The sequence below is a fragment of the Garra rufa genome, chromosome 1 (genome assembly GCF_049309525.1).
Source record: "Garra rufa chromosome 1, GarRuf1.0, whole genome shotgun sequence".
Classification (NCBI taxonomy): domain Eukaryota; kingdom Metazoa; phylum Chordata; class Actinopteri; order Cypriniformes; family Cyprinidae; genus Garra; species Garra rufa.
The window spans coordinates 9,383,498-9,401,524 of NC_133361.1; the positions used below are offsets into that span (position 1 = coordinate 9,383,498).

The 18,027-nt window shown below is 36.8% G+C and overlaps 2 protein-coding genes across 2 annotated transcripts in view; one reads left to right on the forward strand and one right to left on the reverse strand.

The window, feature by feature from the left end:
- LOC141343542 (uncharacterized) overlaps positions 1-18,027 on the reverse strand; it is a gene marked incomplete at its 5' end in the record, with an annotated part of 269,291 nt that overhangs the window by 44,936 nt on the left and 206,328 nt on the right. The gene's annotated exons all lie outside the window — the stretch shown is intronic.
- Positions 1,093-4,966, forward strand: LOC141328949 (uncharacterized). The gene is made up of 2 exons (XM_073835431.1): positions 1,093-1,472; positions 3,391-4,966. Exons 1-2 carry the CDS (start codon positions 1,304-1,306, stop codon positions 4,755-4,757), a joined length of 1,536 nt encoding a protein of 511 aa, XP_073691532.1. The 5' UTR covers positions 1,093-1,303; the 3' UTR covers positions 4,758-4,966.

Sequence of the window (18,027 nt, forward strand, 5' to 3'; positions counted from 1 at the left end):
ATTATCATTATCCATGATAATAATGCCTATCTGTGAAAATTGGAAAGTTTTATGGGAAGCTTGCTAATATTAAAGTTATAATTAAGGAGGAATTCAATTCCACCTACTTTTTCAAACATAATATTAGGGATATAATAACATAATTTATCTTTTTTAAATGAACATAATTTTGTATCCATTTAATTTTAGAAATAGTGTTAGATATTTCAAAATCAAGTACATTTAGCCCACCTTGATTAAGTGGATTACAAAGTATTTTTTTATTCAAATAATGATGTGTATTTTTCCAAATAAAATTATATATACATTTATTTATATCATTGATAATAACCATTGCGGTGTAACAAACAAAGGACAGCAGCACATACAGTTATGAGCTTCACAGAACATCAATATACACATATTGAAGAGAAAAAGACACCTCAAAGATGTACAACTGACCCAAGAATTTTAAAAGTTTTAAAAGCTTTCGAGTTCAATGGTTTGGACACATTCTTAAAAGAGGAAAAAAAGACTTTAAATCAGTAAAAACAGTAAATAAAACAGTAGATCTATAATATCACTGGACATTAAATGAGAAGTTATTTTATTAAACATCTTAATCACAATTTGTATTTTAAACAAAATAACAACATGTACATATCACAGTGAAATAATGTTTCCACAATGTTTTCCATCCATTGAAATGTTACAAGTAGTTAGGTTATGATATGATAACCTCGTTGTAACTCGCTATTGTAGCGATGCTAAATTAATATGCTACAATAAAAAATAAAATAAACTTTTTTTTTTTTTTTTCAAATCGATGTATCAACACTAGCAATATGTGTTGATATTTTGAAATGTGCCGTTAAAGTTTGTAGTCGAATTGTATAAATTGATTAAAAATAAAAAAATAAAATTAGTGGAGGTGACGTATTTCCGGTTTGAGGGTGGAGGTGACGTATTTCCGGTGGAGCTCCACTCGCCGTATGTCTGCAGCCAGGTCCTCTTGGCCCTACTTGGGTTATTTTCCCTCTTCTCTACGCTTCGCGCTCCAGTCCAGCGGATGGCGCTAAAACACATTTCTAAAACCTCAGAGGAAGACTTTTAGCTTCACCACACTCTGTTGTTTTATCGTGATGCTGGTTAAATACATTACAAACTGTTGTAAATGTTGTTTTTGTAAATCGAAAAGTACAGATTTCGAATCAGGTCAGATAAATACCTGTAATATTCTCACCCTCACAGTTTTGACTACGTTTTGAAGCAAACAGGAATATCTGGAGGAGCTTAAGTTGAACTGAGATCTGCTGCTGTGAAGATGGTGTTTGTTAAAGAGGAGAGTGAGGAGGACATGAGTGAACCAGAACCCTGGAGAATAAAACAAGAAGAACCAGAACCCTGGAGAATAAAAGAAGAAGAACCAGAAACCTGGAGAATAAAAGAAGAGGAACCAGGACTCCTGATAATAAAACAAGAGGAACAAGGAGGTTGGTGTTTATCCTTCTTTCATCTTTAATGACTTTTGTCGTACATTAGGCTTACAAAGCTTTAATAACAGTTAAGAGTTATAAAGTTTAAAGCAGTATAAGATTTAGTTTGTTGTAGCAGAAACAACATTTAGACCAAAACAATCTGTTTATTAATATAGATGGAGCAGCAAATGATGGAAGACATTTTTTTCAGTAAAATGTTAGATATCTGTGAATGAAAAATGTCAATTGTGCTATTGAATTTAGATCTGCTTGTGCTGCTTTATATATCTTTTCACAGCTTTTTTGTTTGTTTTTGTTGCACATTATTATCACGCACAATTCTGTTGAACAGTGACATGCAAATTCTAATTTTCCTCATTGAAAATAGGTTGTGGATGGGTTTTCCTGCATGACAATGACCCAAAACACACAGCCAAGGCAACAAAAGAGTATCCGAAGAAGAAGCACAAAACATTTGATTGCCCACTGACAAAAAAAAATATCAGTCTGTAATTTTAATGGTGTGTTTATTTGAACAATGGGAGCAAAATCCAGACAAAACACATTTCAAAAAAGGTTTTAAATTGATTTGCATTTTTAATGCGTGAAATAAGTATTTGACCCCTTCGCAAAACATGACTTAGTACTTGGTGGCAAAATTAATTGGATTAAGGTCTGGCGACTGGTTAGGCTCCTTTGTTGCCTTGGCTGTTTTGGGTCATTGTCATGCAGGAAACCCCATTCACAACCTATTTTCAATGAGGAAAATTAGAATTTGCATGTTATATTGTTAATAAAAGTCCATTTTGTATGGTTCCCAACTCAAGCTCAGTGCTTTATTGTCAAATGTGTATTGCTAAGAAATAAATGTGTAATATTTTTTAATGCAAAACAATAGTCATTTTATGATTACCAAACTTGTTTCTGGTGCCACTTCAAACATATTTTTACCCTGAAGCCCAGCAAGGGACACTTTCTATGAAGTGGGTACTTTTTTCAAAAATTTTGTGTTAAGTATTTTTATTTATTTTATTTTTTTGTGAATAAAACATATTTAACCCTTAAATGCATGACTGTTTCTCCAATCACTATTACATATTTGGGTCTATAGCAAACCGGACATTTATATCAAGTCTATATATATGGTCTCTAATTGCTGCAATAGCAAAAAAAAAACTCTTGATATTTTAAGAACTAGTACAGAAGAATAAAACAGAGCATATTTCATTACCTTTTGAATCCTAAAAGCCTTCTGTTTGAGCAGATGATTTTACCATCGCTATCATCGTCAGAGCGCACTTCCACAGTGCATTCAGCATCTGGCTCATATCTGCAAAACTATCGTTTTCAATGACTTAAAATCATTATTTTGTTAATTTGCAGCTTATGCACTACACCCACCATCAAATGACAGTGAATTTTATATTTTATGCTGACTTTTTACTTAGTGCTGTGAATGCACAGCACTCTCTCCACCCTCAATACCACGACTGAGGTGAGTCCCTTGAGCAAGGCACCGATCCCCCATCTGCTCCCCGGGCGCCGCAGCAATGGCTGCCTTGGATGGGTTAAATGCAGAGCACAAATTCCTTGTATGGGTCACCATACTTGGCCTCACTTCACCTCCTTTCCTTTCCTTTCCTTTTTTAAAGACCCACGGTATGCATTCAAGGGTTAATAGTTATTCCTATGGAAGCATGGGGTTTTTGCCCATAAAGTTTTAAAATAGTAATTTGAAGATCAATGTATGTCATTTATGGAAAAATTCCAAGGACTAAAAACATTTTTAAAAATACATCAAAATAACCAAAATATTGTATAACAATTGTCTACTTTATATTGCTATATCAGGGTTCATTTTATGTTCACATCTCTCTGCTTTTTATGAGTTAATGAAAATGAAAACCAATCTTACTTTTTTTTTTTTTTTAAGAGTTGATTGAAGAGATTGACGAGAATGAAGAACTGAGTGAAGCTGAGGAGCAAAGTCATGTCAAACCTGGAGAAAAAACGTTGAATTTAAAGAAAAAAAGAGCCAAAATATTGTTCACCTGCACTCAGTGTGGAAAGAGTTACACGCTCAAATCAAGTCTTGAGTGTCACATGAGGATTCACACTGGAGAGAAACCGTTCACATGTGATCAGTGCGGGACTAGTTTCAGACTAAAAGGAATACTTGCAGAACACATGAGAGTTCATACTGGAGAGAAACCGTACAAGTGTTCACACTGCGACAAGAGATTCAGTCTGTCATCAAATCTGAAAACACACGAGAGGATTCACACTGGAGAGAAACCGTTCACATGTGATCTGTGCGGGACTAGTTTCAGACTAAAAGGGGTACTTGCAGAACACATGAGAGTTCATACTGGAGAGAAACCGTTTACTTGTAATCAGTGCAGGAAGAGTTTCACACAATTATCAAGTCTTAAAACACACATAAATGTCCACACTAGAGAGAAACTGTATGCATGTGATCAATGCGACAAAGTGTTTTTGAGAGCTCCACACCTGAATCAGCACATGACAGTTCATACAAAAGAGAAACCATATTCAAGTCCTTTGTGTGAAAAGAGATTCTCACATCTGCGACGTTTGAAAGTACATCAGAAAATACACACTGGTGTGAGAGAGTACATGTGCTTTGAGTGTGAGAAGACTTTTACTACAGCGAGCAATTTAAAACTGCATGAGAGGATTCACTCTGGAGACAAACCTTACAAGTGTTCACACTGTGACAAGAGATTCAATCATTCAGGAAATCTGAAAAAACATGAGATGATTCACACTGGAGACAAACCTTACAAGTGTTCACACTGTGACAAGAGATTCAATCATTCAGGAGACCTGAAAATACATGAGAGGATTCACACTGGAGACAAACCTTACAAGTGTTCACACTGTGACAAGAGATTCAATCATTCAGGAGACCTGAAAATACATGAGAGGATTCACACTGGAGACAAACCTTACAAGTGTTCACACTGTGACAAGAGATTCATTCATTCAGGAGACCTGAAAAAACATGAGAGGATCCACACTGGAGAAAAACCTTACAAGTGTTCACACTGCGACAAGAGATTCATTAGTTCAGGAGACCGGAAAAAACATGAGAGGATCCACACTGGAGAAAAACCTTACAAGTGTTCACACTGCGACAAGAGATTCATTAGTTCAGGAGAGCTGAAAAAACATGAGAGGATCCACACTGGAGAGAAACCGTATCACTGCACTGAATGTGGGAAGTGTTTCAAAGGTTCATCTGCTCTACTCAGACATACTAAAAACACTCACAGTTAGTAGATCATCTTCAAATCCAGTAGTTTCATTATAATGCCGTGTCCTCACCAAATGTGACACAATAATGCATCAAGCAATAAAATATCACCTGGATAAATCTGTCCTAGTTTTCACTGTCAATAAAGTTCAACTTAATCTAAGATTCAAATCAACTCAAAGATGTAGTTCCTCCCCAAACATCAATGTCAAACGGTTTATTCTTGATGTATATATATTCTAGTGCTGTCAAACGATTAATCGCGATTAATCGCATACAAAATAAAAGTTGTTGTTTACATAAAAATGTGTGTACTGTGTATATTTAATATGTATATTCAAATACACAAATATGCATTGATGTGTTTAAGAAAAATATGTTATGTTTATATATTAAATATATTTATATATAATATTAATTATATGAATAAAAATGTATTTCACAATAAATATAGAAAATATTCTCAAAATATATGCTGTATGTGTGTGTATTTATATATACATAATAAATATACACAGTACACACACATATATTATGTAAACAACAACTTTTATTTTGGATGCGATTAATCGCGATTAATTGTTTGACAGCACTATTATATTCTTTTGCTCCATCATATAAATTATACCATTGCCTTTTCTTATGAGTATCAGGTATCATATCCTCTTACTTGTAGTTTACTTACTTTTTCGTGAAGGAAAGGAGAAGCTTTTTACCAACTCTTCTTGTTCAGAAAGCTGTAGAAGAAACTGTAACACTTTTAAGGGAGACTAAGAATTAATTTCAGTAGGATTTTTCATTCTTTAAAGTATTGTTAAAATGAAGACTATCTGAAAGAACATCAGAAAATACACACTGGTGTGAGAGATTACATGTGCTTTGTGTGAAAAGACTTTTACTACAGCTAACAATTTAAAACTGCATGAGAGGATTCCCTCTGGAGAGAATGGGCCCTTTTTTGTAAAGAAGAAAATAACCTGACTGATGAGCAGGATCATAAAAATAGATTTGCTTATGGAAAATGTTTGCTTTTTGTTTTTTTAAAATATCTCAATAAAGCTTTTGAATTAATTGAATTTTATTGTCATTGTATTTTTCTGCATCCAAGCAAACTAGGAGCACTGCTCCTGACTGGTGTTAGAAAACAAACATCAGTATAATAAACCACAGATAATAAATAAGACTTTAGGCTGTACAGTATAATTATAAAAGTGTATATAAGTGACTGAATAATAAAATTGGCCAATCTGGGGCTTCCGGTTTGAGCAATGTAGAGAGCGGACGCGTGTATGTGAGTCTCCCGACAACTTAAACTTAAACAATAGTAATTGTTACTGATAACAAATCAGGCAAGCAGTAGTGGACGGCAATACAGGTTTGGCGTCAAAAATGCCTCACAATAAAACGAAAAAAGCTGATCAAGATCCAAAGAGAACTTCAATAATTAGCAAGCTAGCTAAAATGGTGACGGCTGCTTCAGAGGCTAACGAGGAATTCTCTTTAAGTATGCTGACTACGGAGCTTGAAAAACAACGCAAACATCTTAAAGAAGATATGAGTGCGCTAATCAAGACTTCCCTTGCACCAATACAGCTTTCCATAGAATCGTTTCAGGAGACTGTGGATGCATTTGGTAAACGTCTCGCAACCGTGGAAACAACGGCCCGGGAAAACTTCGAAGCTCTCAGTAAAGCGGGGGCAGACATTGCTGCGTTAAAAGCTGGCAACGAAGCACTGTTAGACCATCTGGACGACCTCGAAAATCGTTCACATAGGGCGAACCTCCGGATCATAAATGTTCCCGAAGACAGCGAAATTGGAACGGACATGGTCAAGTTTACTTCGGATCTGCTGAAAGACGTCATGGGGGTTCAGGTGTTTGAGAAACCGCCAGAGCTGGAAAGAGCGCATCGTGCATTGGCGACTAAACCCAGGGATGGCCAACCTCCAAGACCCATTATCGTTTGTTTTCATCATTTTATTATTCTTATTGTTATTATTCTATTCTGTTTTGCTGATTGCCTGTCTAAATGCAGTATTTACAAATTGCTGTGATTTATAAGAGATAGGGTGTCGTGAGCTCAACTGTTGAGTAGTTAATGGGTAGCTGGGAGTGCAACAGGGTTAGTGGAGTCCTGCAGCTTACTTCAGTTGGGGAGGTTAACATAGGAAAGGGTGTTGTAATGTTAATGGCGTGGTTTACTGCCTCAGTGACTAATTTTTTTGTTTTACTTTTATTATTTTTATTTCTTCTGGATACTCAATTTGTTTTTGGGCTGTTTTCATTTATTGCCAGAGATATTAAGAAACTTAGCTGGATACCAGGTTTATTTATGCCACATGTGCAGTGTTCATCCTTCCCAGCTAGCAATTTCGCGTCTAATAGCCGTCTAAACACAGCCCAGACGTCTAGGCTAAATCGAGGCTAATTTTGGGCTGTCAGTGAAAGTCTAATAGACGTCTAAACATAGCCCAAGAATAGACAGCTATTGAATGACTACATATATACGTCTAATAGACGTCTAACCATAGCCCAAGAATAGACTAGTCATCAATTACACTACATGTAATTGGCAACAAAATGAGGCATAAGGATTCTTTTCACTCAAATATACCAGGTTCTCATAAATGAAAATCCATCCAAACTAATTGAATATAAAGGGATTTGTTTTGAACAATTATATAGACAACAACTTAGACAACATTCAAACATAAAAATGAACAGATAAAACATTGGAAAAATATGCAAAACAAATTAAGATATTAAAATTTTTAAGAATTAACCGTTTACTTTAGATCCATAACCCCCACCCCCTGCCCTCCCTGGTGCTTGTTTGAAACGATTAGAAATTGCATTTTTTATTTCACATTCCGTAGCTGATGGAAATTTGGTCATCACTGCGTCTGCCTAATGAGAAAAAGGAAAGAATTATTGCTCAAGAAAAGCATTGTTGACAGTCATTTAACTAATTACAGTCAATCACTTTTGCAAGGATGCACACTAGAGCTGGCCAATATAGAGTTAACAGAATATAGATAGAGACTATATAATTTATATCAATATAGACAATAATTTAGGAAAGGAAAGGGGAAAGGAAATATCAATATTATTTATATCAATATTATAAATACATTAATATCAATAATTGAACATTTTTGCTCGCATAATGGTGATGCAATACGGGTGTAACGATACGCCTATTGAACAATTCTGTAAAAGGCATATATATATATATATATATATATATATATATATATATATATACACATACATACATACATACACATACATACATAAGCTATATACACACACATACATACATATGTTCAGTAATTTCACTTAAATGGCAATGAAAATTACCTATTCATTGTCATTTTAGTGAAATTACTGAACTTACATAAATGAGCTTGATAAAAATGAACATTCGAGAAGAAAATTTCAGATGGCACTTAGAGGCTTTTGCATCTGAACTCTTCATATATGTGACCCTGGACCACAAAACCAGTCTTAAGTAGCACGGGTATATTTGTGGCAATAGCCAACAAAACATTGTATAGGTCAAAATGACAGATTTTTCTTTTATGCCAAAATCATTAGGAAATTAAGTAAAGATCATGTTCCATGAAGATACTTTGTAAATTTCCCACCTTAAAAATATAAAACATTATTTTTGTGAATGGATGCAGCACTATCGCCAATAGAAATGGACAACTTTAAAGGCGATTTTATCCATGTTTCGATTTTTTTGCACCCTCAGATTCCAGATTTTCAAATAGTTGTATCTCGGCCAAATATTGTCCTATCCTAACAAACCATACATCAATGGAAAGATTATGTATTCAGCTTTCAGATGATTTATAAATCTCAATTTTAAAAAAAATTACACATAAGACTGGTTTTGTGGTCCAGGGTCTCACACACACACACACACACACACACTAGGGATGCACCGATACCGATACCGGTATCTGGTATCGGCCTCGATACCACGTTTTCTAAAGTACTCGTACTCATTAAAAGTCCCCCGATACCGGGGATCGATACCACAGTCTGAGAAATGTCCATGTTTGAGCGGCGTGTAAGGGGTTAATCACAGGCGCCGAGTGGCCGCCCCCAGACCCCGGCTGCAGCTCAGAGCGGGGAGAAGGCGAGGCTTGTCAGCCGTGTGGAACTATATCAAAGTGAATGAAGACGACAACAAAACAAAGGCGGACTGCAAATTCTGCTCAGCGAAATTGTCCAGAGGAGGCTCAAAATCAGGGGCGGTTCTAGAGGCGGGGCCATAGGGGCCCTGGCCCCTTCTGAAATCTGATTGGCCCCCCTTCCGTCAATCGTCGACGAGAAGAGCAACCGGAGAATTCTTCACAACGATTACAGATGTAATTCCACCCCCAAACAATTGGCGGCAATAATGTGTCGATGCAACTTGGGAGAAGAAGCAGAGGTCTTGGCTTTATTTTATCTTTGCGGCTTTGGCTTGAGCGATACGTGTTCCCGTTTTACATGTTACAGTACAATTAATGACACGCATTAGAGGGCTGCATTGGGATTGGGACCCAACGCAAATCTCACGGGAGCGGGCGGTTTGAACTTTGCTGCGGGCGGGAATGGGCGGCTAAAAAAAGCACTGCGGGATCGGGATGCTCAGCGCACTTTGCGTTAGTGAGGAAAGAAGTCTTGCGCTTACTTCCTTTTCAGGATACGGAGGTATTCCAATAAGGTAAAGTGCAACTCCATTCATTGGACAGCTCAACTTGTTTTGCAGGAGGAGTTCGAGAGGGGTTTCGGGAAAACCTGTCCAGTTTTCTTCCGTCCACTCACCTTTTTCCCGTTGTTTGGGCTGCCCCGCAGTGCCCTCCCTCTTCCCTCGCCCGATGCAAATCCGTTCTGTACTTCTAACGGCCTGTCTACGGCACAATGCGCTGTATTAGTCTGTGTGTTGTAATGAGTGGCGCGGCGCTCTCTCCTCTGGCTGCATACGGCGATTACGTGAAAAAAAGTACTTGAAGTCGGTAGCCTGAGCGTTTTAGATGTCCCCGATAGCCCAGGGAATGGGAAAGAAACAAACATGAATCTCTTTAATAACAGGAATACAAATACGTTTTTTTCCCCTGCGGGACGGGAGAAGAGGCAAAATCAATGCATTTCTATTATCGTGCGGGAATAAATTCTCAGAGTTTTGCGGGTGCGGGCTAGCCTAGAATCTAGACGCGCCCCTAGCGGCAGCAAATTACATTTGCTTCTAAGGTCAGTCTAGTTACTCTCAATTCACTGAAATTTCCGAAAAATCCAAGATGTACCGGGCCAATCACGAGTCGGTGGGCGGGCTTAACATGATGACGACTGAACTGCGACCATAAGTTCAGTCAGACATGAATTCCTGGTTCCGTGAATTAAGCGTGGAAAACTGAACAGTATTTATATATTTTTTTACTTTTGATACACAGCCACGTCCATGTGTCCTGAGCAGGAGCTCGTTACATCTGAACGCGCTGTGGTGTAGAATACGCAAACACCGGAAGCGATCTGTGGCGTGTATACGACACTCATTGTTCACACAGATCACAAGAGATTGTGGATATAGCTGCTATTCAAAATGGTAATTACTTGCGCTTGTCCTGATTGTTCAAACCCATTTAAAGCTGAAAAAGATTACGTTTGCTTGCGCAAACTCATCCTGGACTTTTTTTTTTACATATTTCCCCTTTCGGTGTTTGCGTATACTATATCAAAGCGCGTTCACATGTGACGAGTCGAATCATAGATATGCTAAACTCGTGCTCATGACAGATGGACGTGGATGTGTATCAAAGGTAAAAAGAAAATTATATAAATACTGTTCATTTTCTTGCAAAAACCGATCGTTTCGTGTCTTAGGACATCAATGTATCGTCACGAGCCGCAGGGTGTAATTTGGATTTGTCTGTGCATGTTTTTGTTTACTTTTAAAGGTTTAGTGCCCATCTATGTCTATTATTTAGCTGACAGACTGCACAGTGCACTGATTTTTGTTACAAATCTTCGTCGCTCTGACTACGTCACCTGACCGACTACGTCTCTGATTGGTTGTAGCGCTATCCTATTGCATGGAGAGGAGTTTGAAAGACAACCGTTTATCCCACCCCTCCGGTTGAGCCCTGTCTATGGAGAGTGCCCAGACCCTACATTTATGTGGGTCTGGCTTGCCAGGCTAGGTGCGGGCGGTAATGGTCAGAAATTCGGCGGGCGTGGGCGGGAGCGGGATGAAGAAAACAGTCCAGCGCAGGGCTCTAACATGCATTACATCCACACGCGACGCTATCAGTTCGTCTTCGTTATGGTATAGAGAATTTTTGGTTTCATTTTTAATTTTACAAAAGCTTGAAGTGCAGTTAATTATTTGTCATGCTATATTTGCATTATCTTTTGGACCTAATCAGGGCTCTGGACATGCAACAATTTTGTGATAATGTGTGAGTAGAAAAATGTGCCGTGGTCGCATTTGTGTGAGTGCGTGGTCTGCGCTGCTCCAAAGCGCGCATTTCAGAGCCAGTCAGTTTTTAGGGAAAAAAAAAATAAAAAAAATACACGCAAGCACTGTCACCGAAAGCCAGTTTAGTTTTACTTTTTTTATTCGTTTTAATTTTGAAAACCCTGTTATCTTTGCAGATTACCTCATATTATGCTATTGAGGCTTTCTTTTCTTTTCTTTTTTTAATTAATTTGATTGCTCAGTGTTTTCTCGTCCTGTAATTTATTATATAATACAGCATGTGATGTAATCCATGCCTCGATTTATTAGTTTTTGTTAATAAATGCTATATAAGTTAGTTTGTCCTTGTTTTATTGTTGTTTTGCTGTTAAATAAAAAATAATCCATCTTTTAGTAATTTGTTTTAATCTTAAAATAGATAGGTGTAGCAATATAAGCAAAACCAAGATCGTGAATTTGAAATAAAAGGGAAAAGCATCTAAGCCATTACAAAAGAGAAATATCCATTCACAAAATTAAAATCACAAATAATACTTATGAAAAATGTTAACTGTTACCATAAAACTATAAATGATAAAAGACAAACTATCAGCAATGAGCATTGATTAAATAAAATAAAATAAATATATAAAAATGAAAACAGAGCATATGCTTGTGCAACCAACTGAGAGCGTTAGTGTGTATTCTGTCACAAAATGTGGCAAAAAGTCCTACACAATGGGAATAGTGTGATGAAGGTGTGAACATGTCTATGATAATGCGACTAAAATAGGAATACTTCACCTGTCTTAATTCGATTTGTGTTTACTTCGATTATGACTTTAGTCAGCTTAATCAAAAACTTATTAGTTTGCTTTTAGAGAAAACATTAATGAAAAATGACTAAAAAATAATCATAACAAATGTAAGCGTGCCCCCTAAAAACATAAGTGGCCCCTGCCTGGCCCCCCAAGTTACAGTAGTCTAGAACCGCCACTGCTCAAAATGTAGCACATTTAGCACAAGTCATTTAATCAAGCACCTAAAATCCCAACACAACGAGTAACGTACAAAGAGTTTACACACGCTTCTAAACAAACACAACACATGCTGCAGCAAACTCTTGCAACTCGTGTTAGTTGCAGTGCATTATGCAACAAGCTATGGTAAACAAGCTAAAGTTAACTAGATAAGTAAAATATTTTAATCGCTAATATTGCAGATTCATTGAAAATTACGTCGGCGACGTTAATCAGCATTTTTGCCGCAACCAATTTATGAATGAGTCTACATCAACTACATTAAAGCGAATCGCTTTATTTAGAGTTAATAAAATACCCTACTTGCTGGAGTTCAACATTTATTGAGCCGCAGCCACACACCTGACTCGTGTGTAGAGCAGGCAGTGGGCCAAACCACTGTGAGGAAGGGGAGACGAAACTCAACTGTTTCTAAATGCATTTTTTTGCGTTTTTTTTTCTACTTACACGAGTATCGTAGGTATATATATATTTTTCACAATAGAGAGAGAGAGAATTATCATTCTAATGAAGGTGAAAACAGATTTTATTTACATTTCTACTTTAGTTCTTCCCTCAAGTTTTAAAGGGATAATTCACTTTGAAATTAAATTTTGGTATGTTTTAGCTTACCTTATGGGCATCCAAGACGTAGGTGTCTTTGTTTCCGCAGTAGTTTCAACTTTGATTTTTTAGGTCAAACTATTCTTGTCTGTCAGTCATATAATGCAGGTCTATGGTCACCACCTAAAAAGGCCATGCACAGATAAGTCCAAATTAAACAATTCCCCATCGTAAGTACACATTAATGGCCTAGGACACAAAACGAGCAGTCTGTGTGAGAAAATGAACAGTATTTATATCGTTTTTACCTCTTGTACACAGCCACGTCCAAGTGATATGAGGGCTCGCGTGCTTCCAGGTGTGTGACGCGTCCGCGTTCTGGCTTAGTTTGCGCAAGCGGCGCCCTTAGACTAAGCCAGAACGCGCACACACAGAAGCACTCACACCCTCAGATCACTTAGACGTAGCTGTGTACAAGAGGTAAAAACGATACAAATACTGTTCGTTTTTTGACACAAACCGCTCGTTTTGTGTCTTAGGCAATCAGTGTGTACTTATGGTGGGGAATTGTTTAATTTGGACTTCTCTGTGCATGCTCTTTCAGGTGGTGACCATAGACCTGCATTATATGACTGACAGACAAGAACAGTTTGACCTAAAAAAATAAAAATTTAAACTACTGCGGAAACAAAGACACCTACATCTTGGATGCCCATAAGGTAAGCCAGGGCTGCTCAACCCTGTTCCTGGAGATCTACTATCCTACACAGTTCAGCTCCAACCCTAAACAAATACACCTGAACCAGCTAATTAACCTCTTAAGTAGCACTTGATAATTACAGACAGCTGTGTTGGAGCAGGGCTGGAACAAAAGTCTGCAGGTAGGTAGATCACCAGGAGCAGGGTTGAGCAGCCCTGCGGTAAGCTAAAACATATCAAAATATAATTTCAAAGTGAACTATCACTATAAATCATTCTTTATCACTTACTCATATAACTCTAATAAACATAAAAAAGATACTTATAGGCGTAGTTCACTTAAAAAAAAAAAAAAAAAATATATAATCATTTACTCACTTTCACTTGGTTCCAAACCTGTGTGGCTTTCTTCTGTTGAACACACAACAAATATATTTTGATGAATGTTGGTAACAAGACATTTAATGGTAGTCATTGACAAGTGTTCTGTATATTCAATTGTTGTACTTTGTTGACTGATTGCTGGATAATTTGCAATAAACAGTGTCTTTAAATCAAATAAAGTGGATTACATCACTCCAGTTCTGATGTTTTTACACTGGCTATCTGTCTGTCAAAACATTCAGATCAAAAAACTACAGTTGGTTATTAAATTAACATTTTAAGGCCAAAGTAAATTTCTAATCTTCTGATGCACTATGAACCATCCTGAGTAGACCTCTCAGGTCATCTCCAAAGTCAAAACAAAACATGGAGAAGCAGAATTCAGTTTTATATCTGAAACAAATTCACTGAAAACTGAATGTATGCTGCATATTGTAATTATTTAAAAACAAGTTTAAAGACTAAATGTTTGCCACTACCTTTTATTAATTTGAAAGGAATTTTTTTTTTATCATTTCTTTTCACGTTGCACTATGCTGCTGTTAAATTTTATGTAAAGTACTTACAAAATTTGCTTTAAATTAAAAAACTATTATTTATTTCTCTAATTTAAAAACAATATACTGGCATCTTTATAATAATAAAAAATAGTAATGATAAGTTTCAAAGTTTCATGCTTACCACATTCATTGAATTTAGATACATTTGCAATAACACGTGCAGTTAACGTTAACTTTTGGGAGAAAAATAGTACTCTGCAATGTTAATGTTAAAGTGTCACGGTTTCTACACATTATAACAACTAACTAATTTAAACAATGAACATTTCAAAAATAACACGCATACTTACAAGACTGAAGTAGAAATGTGAAGGTTTTCACTCAGACTGTTGCTCGACCGTTAATCTCCGACAGCTGCCTTGTTTAAAATAAAATGGCGGAAATGTTTATCACGAAATTTGGCTCCCAGTGTCTCAGTCAGTAGTGTTTCGATTGTGCCATCTAGCGGCTGGGAAATGCAATTGCATTTGATTTGATTTTTTTTTATCGTAGATTGTGTTTGAATGTTATGTTTATGTGTGACAGAAAACATTAAGCTGTGTGAGCGAAGACATTTCAAAGACTAATATTCTTATACTATATCGCTGGTCTGAATATGGGCTACAGCCAAGCCGTACGTAGACCGGATTGCCTTAATTTCGCCAGGTGGGATAAAACAGACTGCATTTCGCCCATCCAATTCGGAGCTAAATCGTGACAACAGATCGACCATGTCTTGAAATGACATATAACCTTGTAGATATTATACCAATGCGAACATGATGGAATATCAACCATTTCATGCACTGCCTGACAAAAAACAACAATTAATCGGTTTTGACTAAAAGTGGGCTACAATAGCCGGGTCTGAATACGAGCTAAATCGTGGCTACGCACAGCCTACACATATAACATGTAAAATAAAGTAAACCAAACAACTTGTAATCACAGTAGACTTGCTTACATGATGGAATATTATACATCTCACAAGTTATTTTGGGAAAAAAATACATTTATCCAGATTAAATGTTATTTGGGCTAAAAGTGGGTTACACATAGCCGGACTATATCGGGTCTATATTTAACCCAGACGTTGAAAAGACGGCTATTGCTTGCTGGGTGGATTCAACAAAGAAATATAAATAAAATTTGAGTTGTACGTCAAATCAACATTATTTTTACAACCATGACTTTTAAACATTTTGTTGAAATATATCAGTAGAAAAATAACGTTGTTCCAACATTCAAACAACGCTGATCAATTAACTGTCGTTTAGATTTGCAAAATCTAAACAAAATCCAACGGTTATCCAACACTGACACCTGACATAGTCACGTTGATTCAACGCTGACTCCACGTTAAAATGCCAGCTGGGTATTAGCACATAACCATAATTTATTCTTGAAATCAGAGGGAAATGATAGCTGATGAACAAGGGTGTAGAAGCATCTAACTCTGATTGTAAGCCTAAAATGTTATCCCTCAATTCTGATTGGTTGATTGAAATGTTGTTCCAGGATCAACAAGGATGTTGATCCAGGAACATGTTGTACTTGGTGAAATCACGTTCACCGACCGGCTACAAACGCAGCTAATAATGAGTAATGAAGTTGGTCTCAGGTTATTGTGCTGTGGTATGTGTTTCCCAAACAGATATTTATTTGTGGCGACGATATAAAAACCGACTGATTTTCCAATAGACTTCATTGAATAAACGTAATGCACGTTTAAAAATCAAACCGAGGGGTGGGTTTTTATATCACTGTATTTCTGAGGAAAGACTGTCTTTAGAAAATTTCATTTTCATTTCATCCTGCAGGCAGCGTTTTTAAATTAAGAGCTGCTTTGTCTATAGCCATTACCGGGGAAACCTCGTTTCTCTAGCTTAAAGCACCTCCTGCTGGCAGAGGATGAATTTGCATTTTTTATAAATCGGTCTAATTTACGCAGCCAACATATTTCGCTTGTTATTAAAAAAATAATCTACTCCAGGAGAGGAGTCGTAATTCAAAAAAATGCCGGAAAGTGGAGACGCGGCGGATAGAGTACGTTCGAATTCCATTCATGCTACCCATATTCATACTATATCCATGGGTACCAAAGACGTCACTTCCGCTATGCTCGCCGCCATGTTTGTGTCCGATATGACAACAGACACAGCGCATCTCAATGAGATTTAATAATAAATTGAAATAAGAAATTACTTTTTACTACTACTTCCCACACTGTGTATTTGACTTGATTGTATGTTTAGGACAAAAAGTGTAAATTGTTGTGAACGTAGTCGCTCGATGAAGGCTTTAAGACCTTGAAGAATCCTCTGCCGGCTGGTCACTAACTTACTTCACAGCGAACGGGACTCGCGCTGACGGCACTAATTCCCACAGTCCGCGCTTAGATGTCGGCAAATTAGTTTTGGCGAATGCAAAAAAATGAGATTATTGAGCATAAGCGCAACATCCAGCAAGCCAAGAAAACATAAAATATACCTGAGGGAAGACGTCTTTCACGTCTTGTGTATTCCTAAAACTGGATCTCATTATTGAAGCACAAATTCAAGCACCAAAAGCATGAGATTTCTTTATTTAAAATATGCATTTTTATTCATTCAAGCTATATGGCTGCAATAACATTTTAGTTTAATTTAGTTTATTACACCACTTGTGCAGCCAGTCACAATTCACAATGGTACCATTTACTTGGGACGATGGTTTGTGTGTAACTTGTGTGCCATTTTTGTATGACAAATCATTTGTAGAGTAATTGTACATAAATAGTTTTAGCAAAACAAATATGATTATTTTTGAGAACCCTTTTACATGTATATACTTTACTGCAGGCGTTGCAATGACGAACGCTATGTAGTACAATAGTTTAGCGTTTATTATTTAATTTTCATAATTCACTAAACACCGCATAATCTAAAACACCTTCAACTATAAAACACTCTTGCTCTTAAGCCAAATGAAAACAAATAATTTACGGCATCTGGATGTACTGTAAGTCACTATTCTCTGCATTAGCACTGTTTTGAACTTGCTCTTTGAATGCTTTCTTGTTTACTAAATCTTTGGACTTACGAGTTGATCGGTTCAAAATGATGTAATCGCAAAAAAATGTTTCTTTTCATTTTAAGGCATTATTTTCGTTATAATGTACTGATTCACAATCTTAGTCAATATTTAATTATTATTCCAGTACTCTTATTGTGCCGAAAAAAAAACCCTGCTTTGGAAAGCACCTGCGTGAATGACACCGGTACGCTATATGCATACCGACCCACTTCGAGCACTGCTGAGATCTAATAAAACTGTTGTTAGTTTTTTTTTTCTGATGACTGTTTTTACAGCTAACTGAACAACATATCCCGGGCATATTGTATACTTGTTGTGAACAGTCTGGGAGTTTTGTTGATCTTCCTCTGGTAGTTGCGGCTGCTGTGACCATAGACTGAAACAGGTAGCGCGGACACAAAAATGGCGGCGATAAACTACAGTGACGTCACATGGAACCTATGGATAGAACGTACTGTTTTAACGGTCATGAAGTACGTTTGAATTTAAATATAGCACCTACTGAAGCAGTATGCGATTTCGGACGCAGCACCGGTCATTTCTTCAGACACAGCCTTTTGT